General features: G+C 40.6%; 1 protein-coding gene across 1 annotated transcript in view; it reads left to right on the top strand.

Moving 5' to 3' along the window:
- PCOLCE2 (procollagen C-endopeptidase enhancer 2) overlaps window positions 1–7844 on the top strand; it is a gene marked incomplete at both ends in the record, with an annotated part of 15507 nt that extends 7663 nt beyond the window's left edge. The window contains 4 exons of the mRNA XM_009075759.1: window positions 346–601; window positions 2295–2419; window positions 5747–5883; window positions 7690–7844. Coding sequence (XP_009074007.1) covers window positions 346–601; window positions 2295–2419; window positions 5747–5883; window positions 7690–7844 — 673 coding nt within the window. The remainder of the gene's footprint in view (window positions 1–345; window positions 602–2294; window positions 2420–5746; window positions 5884–7689) is intronic.
- Between the last annotated feature and the right edge of the window lie 894 nt (window positions 7845–8738).

Here is an 8738-nt window from a genome sequence, read left to right as displayed (position 1 = left end):
GGAAATAAGAGAAACGCGCCAAGCTGAACTGAGCAGTGATGGTTTATAACCAACTAGAGGATACTAGAGGAACCTGACTAGAGGATACTATGGATCAGAAGATGATGGCCAGGGCTTTGTATTTATGATTGGTCCAAACTACTTCAAAAACTGCTTTGCCTGGAATATAGTTGACAAAAAAGAGCTTAACTGGCAAGAAGTGAAGGGTGTGAAAAGAGTCATGTAAACATCTGAGATATGTGGCGTCAGTCACACTTGAAGATGCATCTCTCCCTCTCTCTCTCCCTCTCTCCCTCTCTCTCTCTCTCTTTCTCTCTCCCTCCCAATCTCTCTCTCTCTCTGCAGGTCCCAGAAGGAAAAGTCGTGGTTCTTTCTTTTCGATATTTAGACCTGGAGAGTGACAACTTGTGCCGATACGATTTCGTGGATATATACAATGGCCATGCCAACGGCCAACGCATCGGCCGGTTCTGTGGTACTGTGAAACCAGGTGCCCTTGTATCCAACAGCAATAAAATGCTGGTGCAGATGACTTCAGATGCTAATACTGCTGGAAGTGGATTCATTGCAAAGTTTTCTGCAGCAGAACCACATGAAAGAGGTAACTAACCATTGTATATGTGCTGAAGACAAATATAGCTCTAGAGCTCTATGGAGAGCCACATCAAAGCTTAAAAAGATGTGATGCCAAAGATATTAGGGGTTGTGCTGTTCAATGTATTTATTACCTTGCTTAGCAAACAGCAAAGTGTAACTGTTTAGCCATCTTAGTTAATCAAACTAGTAAAGAGAAGGGCTGACTATTGTTAAGAGTAGCAGAACTGTGCCTGGTCATAAAATGGTAATAGCTAGTCCATGAAATGGCAAATTTCAATGGCATTCAAATGGCAATTCAATATAGATGGATGTTGCAAAAAAGGGCAAAACACCCTAACTTTGTGTACAGTACAGGCTCTGAATTGACTATTACTTCTTAGGAATGAGATGTTAGGTTTAAAATAGAAAATTTATGAAAACAGTAGTTGAGCATCGATCCAGTTCTTATTAGGTATCAAAAAGAAACAGAAACTTAGCAATTTTTTGAAAAGGAAATAGAGACCAAACAATAGCAACAAGAAATGATGCCACTATAAATCCACAATGCATCTATGTCTTGAATAGTGTGTGCCATTCTCATGTTCCCATCTCAGAACAGAATATAATAAACCATCTAAAGCAGTCAGAGACAACAAGTATGATAGAGTTAAACAACATCACCTGTACAACGACCAAGTATACAGTATGAAATTTTTCATGCTGGAAACGAGAAGGTCAAAGGCAGTGCAGGATAGGGCTCTGAAGTTATGACAGGTACAGAGAAAGGGAATGGGGAGCACAGTCCCTGTCTCTTCTAATACAAAAACCAGATGAGCAAGTGACTGCAAAGGAAAGGAGAGGGTGATTTTTCTCAGTGAGCTGTGAATTGGTGGAGTTCTATGCCAGAGGACATCGTGGATTGTCCATTTCTACACTGATTTTTAAAAAAAAATCAAAGAAAGATTTATTTGATGTTATTACACATAAAGGCATTGCCTGGTGCTTGGCAAGAGTATGACCTGTGAGAGGTTGGGAGGTCACAGGGAGGTGGTATCACAGGGAGTGACTCTTTTCAAGGCTTTTGCTATCGGCATGATACCAGATTAGACAGGTTGTTGGGCAGATGCAGTGCAGGTGATGAGTAATTTGTCAGTCTTTCTAGTTGTAGCCCTGTATTGATAACCTTTTGAAAGATATATGAAACAACTGTGGCCTGATAGAGTTAATTTATCAAAAACGTATCATAATCATATTGTAAATCAGGATTACATACCTGATGTTGCTTTGTAATTTGGGACTGGGAGGAGGAGATACGAAAGAAAAATACACCCCTCTCCATTGTGAACACTCCACAGGCTGCAGTTCCCTTGGGAATGCCTGTCAGCCCCAGCACAGCTGCCCCACAGCTGCCCCACAAGCTGTGGAGATTCCTGCTCCAGTACCTGCAGCTTCTCCTTCTCCTCCGGCCCCAGTGTTCACAGAAAGGCTTCTCACTTTCTTTTTTTTTTCCTGCCCTTTATTAAATATGTTTTCCCAGAGGTGCCACCAGCTGAGCTGAATGGCTCAGCCATATCCTGTGGTGGGGCCATGGCAGAGGTGGCCAGAACCATCTGGGACTGGCTGACCTCCCTCACCAAGGCCCTGCAGCAACACTGGAGCTCTACATGAACTGTGGCTCCCCTGTTGTGCTCTGGTCAGCATGGTGTGCTGTCTTGCAGGGGATCAGTACTGTGGAGGACGACTGGACAAGCCTTCCGGGTCCTTCCAGACGCCCAACTGGCCAGAGCGAGACTACCCAGCAGGAGTGACCTGTTCCTGGCACATCGTCGCTCCAAAGAACCAGGTGAGGCTCTGCCATCACTCTGCCAGTGCAGCTCAGCTGCCATTGCTGCAAGGACTCACACCCAGCAGCAGCTGAGCCTGTGTGCCATGCTGCCTGCACTGCCTGAGCACTGAAACGCTGTCTGGCTGAAACATCAGGTCGGGTACACGCAGCGAGCGCTGCCAAACCTTCCACTCGTGTTATCTGTCTCACTCCAGCAACTCCTGTGCTTCCTCAGCACGGCGTGTCCTCTGCCATGCACCAATACACTCCCCTAAGGGAAACCTCTTAAAGCATCTGTGACTGGTCAGGCTTTTAAACAAGGGGTTTTTTTAAAGATTACTTTGTTGATTAACAAAACATCATGCAAATTAAGTTGGGGCAGGTGATGATCTCAGCACCAAACATGTTGATGACCAGTGCTGGGTTTAAGTCTAACAATGTCTGAGCATTTTTGGTGTTGCTCCAACTTGTTATTGAGGTACTCAGGCAGAGCTGATGGAATTTATTAAAAGCTGAAATTGTGTTATTCTGCTTACACCACAGGGAATATATTTGGCTGTGTCCTGGAAAGGGATTTTCAGGATACATTTCATAGTTTGTTTCATATTTTGAAGGCTCTGTCTCATAAGGTGCTTGCCTAATTAGCCAGATGCCACCAGAACATATGTTGGCACTCCATTAAGGCCCGAAGAGATGTGACAGCAGACCAAGAAGGTTCATTTGTTATTCTGCTTACACCACAGGGAATATATTTGGCTGTGTCCTGGAAAGGGATTTTCAGGATACATTTCATAGTTTGTTTCATATTTTGAAGGCTCTGTCTCATAAGGTGCTTGCCTAATTAGCCAGATGCCACCAGAACATATGTTGGCACTCCATTAAGGCCCGAAGAGATGTGACAGCAGACCAAGAAGGTTCATTTGCCACACATGCCAGAACATATGTTGGCACTCCATTAAGACCCGAAGACCAAGAAGGTTCATTTACCACACATGGCAAACACAAGCGTGTTCCCTACGCTGTAGAGCTAATCTCAATCCTAGCTCCACATTTTCTGGTTGCTGCTGAGCCATCTGCTCTGTACCTTGGCAGGAGGTCCACAATGATTGAATGTTTTGGTTGTCAAGCATGTTTGGTAGGTTGCTTTTCTTGCCACATCCAGATTTTTTAAATTCATTTACATGTAAAGACGACTTTCCTCTTCATCTTCCGCTCATGAACGTAAGCCTTGAAATAAAAAAAGCTGCCCCAGATAAATATATTCTTCTGATCTTTCATACTTTTCACTTACCAAGATAGTTTCTCCCTTGAACTGAAGCAGTTTGTCAGCTTGGTCCTTCCTGTACTCCTCTTTAATACACATTTCTTGTTTGCTAGATACAGGTCATTAAACAATCCCATAGATAGGCAGTGATTTTTAAAACCTTATCTGTAAATTGCAGATTACTTTGGTTCTTTCCAAGTGTCTCTAGATAAGCCTAAGAACTTTTCCTAAGCTGATAGAGAAGATTTAAGAAAGGCTCTATAAGCATAAAAAGAAGGGCATTATATCCTGTGCCTTTTGTTGATCCTGTTACATAAATCTGTGTGTTTCCAAATACATGTTACTCGTGTGCTGCAGGAGTGATTGTCGCGTGCAAACGAGGCAGAATTTTGACAGTGACAAAAGCCATTTTTGAGGAAGTAGTGAATAAGGATCTCTCTTCAAGAGCACATAGAAAGCTCTTCAGTCTTCTATTTGCCAAAGTTTCGGTGCTGTTGTCTCTATTTCCCTTTCATAAGCACGTGAGAACTGAAACAAGGCACTCTTGTTTTGTTGCTTTGAATACAAAGCATTGATTACTTCATTTATTACGGAAGATGGAGGAGCTTCTCCTGATCATGAAGAGCTTCTGTTCTATCAGGAAATACTTATTAGTGCAAAGTGCACTTATGAACTAAGGAAGATACTATGAACTAAGGTAGTTATTATGGCCAGCTGTTCTGCCTGCTCTGCAGAAACTTAGCATTTCTGTTCCCAGCTGCATTACTTCTTTCTACACTGTCTTTTTTGATCACAAGTGTGTTATTTAGATGGGTACTTCCATTTAAAGTGCATTTTTTCTCCATGTTGCTGCGGGTTTTGGAACAAGCCTGTTAGTCATCTCTGAAGCTGAGTTTCCCAAGGTTACTCATACTTTATGGGAAACAAAATTATGCCTTCAGCATCTGAATAGTGCAAAAGCATATCCAGGCAAAATTCAGACATCAGGTGATAACAGGCTATGATCACTATGAATGTAGAACAAGATAATTTTTACTAAGTCAGTAAGTCAAGTAAGGTGTATGCCATGTACTAATGACTCCTTTTTCTTTGCACACTCTTAGAAGATTTAATATCATCTTTGTTTGAGACAGACCTTTAAAAAGAAATCCTGCATGTCTACAATCAACACATTTCAGTGTTGTCATTCAAACCTCATTTGTGCTGTTTATGGGAAGGTGATTTAAATCCTGTTGTGCTTCATATGAAGAAGCAACCAAAATGCATAAATTAGCTCTGTTTCCATGGAGCAGTTAGGTTGTGTTTCCCTTCCTCGCTACACACAACCGAGAGAGTCATTCTGCACGACTTCATTTCAGAGTAGTAGATTCCCTTTCTGTTTTCTTGTCCATTGTTTTCCTTCATCAAGTAGAAAATTCCATAAACACAAGTCTGGAGATAATAACATCAGTACTGGAAATACCAGGGTTATACTAGTTCTCATTTATGGCTTGTAAAGCCTCAACATTTCTGGAAATCTGACCTGGAAATGCAGTTCTTTTAACTGCTTAATTTCTCTTAGTTTTAGCCTTACTCTTTGCTGATTTACTTCCTATCAGCATTTTCATTTCTAACCTTTTTCATTCTGCATCAAGTATACACAGCATTGGCAACCACAGTGATTCAATCCCTGTTGTTAATGAAGTCAGTGAAATAGCTTTTACCAACTTTGGCTTTGGTTTTTCTTTAGCATATCTGGAATGATGCAGTGACACTAAAAGCTCTTTTCTGTACAGTTATTTTAAAAGCAACGTAACACCTAACGCCTACTGCTGTTTCATTCACTCATCAAAATAACTCGATCAGAAGTTACTTGCATATGTTTGAAAACAAAATGTTTTATGGAGTATTGGAGTCATACATTGAACTCTTTGTTGGAGAGGTCACATGGATTAAAATGCTTTACCATTGAGTGGATTCAGTTTTCCTTTATGAAAAGAAAAATCAAATAGTACTTCATATGAAGATGTCACTTACTACAAGAAGTGCTAATAAATTCTGCATCTCAAAACCTTAAGGAGTTATTTACATTTTCCCTGTAGCTAATAGAGTTGAAGTTCGAGAAGTTTGATGTGGAGAGAGACAACTACTGCAGATATGACTATGTGGCTGTGTTCAACGGTGGGGAGATCAACGACGCCAAGCGCATTGGGAAGTACTGCGGCGACAGCCCACCCGCGTGAGTGACCGCGCGCGATCGGCTTCCTGCCACTGGCACTTGGCTGCAGTGTTGTGCTAGGCTTCAGAAAGATTATTGCTTTGGAAATTAAACAGGACATTTTCTACCTCTGACTGAACTGGTAGGAGTTGCTTAGTATCTCGTCTCTCCCGAGGATTTCTCTTTTCTGGCTCTCTCTGTGACCAGCCCTGGCTCTAACCCACGTTCGCTCCTGTCCCACAAGCCTCATCAGGCACTGTCTAATCACCCCAATACTAATCCTAATGCTGTTGATGTTGGTATAATATCAATTCTGATGGTAGCTGAACATTAACATAACTGAGTGCGTATGTTTTTGTCATAGACACTGAAGTACAGAGATCCAGCTGAAGTCTCTAGGCCCTTGGCTTGTTCCTCACTTTATCTGACTCGTTTTCCATTCAGCCACTTTTTGAAGACAGGATACACTGACTGGGTCAGTTTTTCACATCTGGCCTTGTATTCCTGGTGCTCAGGAAGCAGAACAAAACTCTCAGACAGCTGATAATCAGTGCCCTCCTATGTCCACATGCTGTGTCAGTTCTGCAGCAAGAAAAGCACAGTCTGAGCAACTGCCATGGCAGCTGTAAATCTGGACAATTCCAGATAATCAGGCACTTCCTTTTGGTTATGTCAGACTTGGCCATCAGAGTAAACTGATTTCTTAAAATCTTAAAATCTGCCAGAAGAAAAGGGAGATGATAACAAGTTTTTCTTCAAAGGCCTGATGAAGTGTTTTGAAGAAGTCCTGCTCATGCACTCTGCCAGACTTGCAGGGAAGAAACAACACAGCCATTTTAGTAAAACTGCATCTTAAAATCATTTGCGATTTTCTTTTCTCCTCACCAAGATTCTTCTGAACCTATATGTATTTTAGTTCCTCTTTCCAGAAACTGTTTGTGCTTGAAAAATTTGTGTGACTAATCATGAATGAATATTGACATAAGGTCCGTTCCTCTTTCCAGAAACTGTTTGTGCTTAAAAAATTTGTGTGACTAACCATGAATGAATATTGACACAAGGTCCATGGAAAGCTCAAAAGAATGAGAGAAGTGCTGCTTTGGCTAGATTTGTGTTCCATAGGATTTTCCCAACAGTAATCTGGAAGGAAATCTCACTGCACTACATCCACACCCAGTGGCAGTCGGTATCACAGAGGGCTCTGTGAAGTTGTGAACTGAAAACTAACACCCTAAGCAGTGCTTGTCAATGACATTCCAAATCCTACGAAAGTAACTCCATCAGCTCTTCAAGGCCTTGGTAATGAATATCCAATCACTGACAAACAGTGAGCCTGCAAAAATAAAACCCCAAAATGTTTCATTTTTGGTAGTTTTGTTGAAGAGTTACAGAATCCAACACTGAATTCATTTTCTTCAGCCCTTCCAAATGTGCAATATGTTTTTCATTAAACAAAAACAAATTAAAAAAAACCCCAACATTTACAATTACTGAGAATTTCCTCAATGCATTTTCTCACTGTGTTAATCTGGTCTCTTCCATTCCATGGAAGCCAATTTATATTCCATGTCTGCAATGAATCCACACAGAAGAATTTAATGATACTCATATTGACATAACCTTCAGGAATCAGAGTTGTAGATGATTCATCCTCACCCTCAGAACACCAGCAAAGAACCAAGTATTTCAGCATTAGTCTGGAGGCAGATACTACATTCAGACCATAATTAAAGTGAAACACTCCTTTTTTTTTAATAAGAATACTGTAAATGCTTTTTGCCTTTGGCTTTCACAAGAATGGAAATATTCTTTTTTTTTCTGTTTCAGGCCTATTCTCTCTGAGAGAAATGAGTTGCTCGTTCAGTTTTTGTCTGATTTAAGCTTAACAGCTGATGGTTTTATTGGCCATTACAAATTTCGACCAAAGAAGTTACCCACAACTACAGTTCTGCCTACAACCACAACAGTCCCTGCTACCTCAGGTAAGTTTTACTGATTTTATTTCATTTCTTAGAAAAATTAATTTTCCCAGGACAAGGAGAGGGTTACAGAAAAATGTAATAGACAGTACATGATAAATTTCAGTGTTGTGGTTTCTTAGTATTTCAGATGTTAAGGGAATTAATTAAAATTAGTATACTCAAGGGAGTACCTTAATATACTCAAGGGAGAATCTACTTAGCATTATTAAAAGGCAATTTATCCAGGCAAGAGTTCAGTGGTACAGTAACTTGCTCCACCTGAGAGAATTTTCCTGTCTCTTCTCAATTTTGGACAGTTAACTAGCAAATTCCATAGAAGAATTGATGAGAAAAGCTCCTTTGTGTAAGAAATTCTAAATATTTCAGGAAATAGTTCATTTAAAAGAACTGCTTCTTCTGTACATGTTGACATGTAAAAGTCTTACTGTATTTTTCTTCACATGATCAAGCAAGATTTGTATGGAAGCCACCTGAGCCCTCTTCAGATTCTGTCAGCATCCTGCAATATGACACTCGCCTAGAATTATTTTTACTTTCAGAAATTCAGGGATTGGAACTTACAAAGAAATATGTCACACTAAAAATAAGTTTCCTTTTATATTCAAGACTAGACAGCATATATGAAAGATCAGAGGAGGATTTCTCTGAAGGTATTGCCAAAGCTCCCTCATTACTGAGATACTGAAGGGATAAATTCTCAGAATTTCTATAACTTGAATGTGAGAGATTTAAGGTACAGTTATAGCAGAAAACCAAATTATTTATGATGTTTTTGCAAGACTTAACCTTATTTGTACTTGAAACACATCAAAGCTCAGGACAGCAGTGGCCTGACAGCATGAAACCAAGCAGTGTGGTGCTTCAGTACTGCTGAGAGGTGTTCAAAACACCTGC

The sequence above is a fragment of the Acanthisitta chloris genome, unplaced genomic scaffold (genome assembly GCF_000695815.1).
Source record: "Acanthisitta chloris isolate BGI_N310 unplaced genomic scaffold, ASM69581v1 scaffold5510, whole genome shotgun sequence".
Taxonomy (NCBI): domain Eukaryota; kingdom Metazoa; phylum Chordata; class Aves; order Passeriformes; family Acanthisittidae; genus Acanthisitta; species Acanthisitta chloris.
This window is presented reverse-complemented; position numbering and strand designations above follow the sequence as displayed.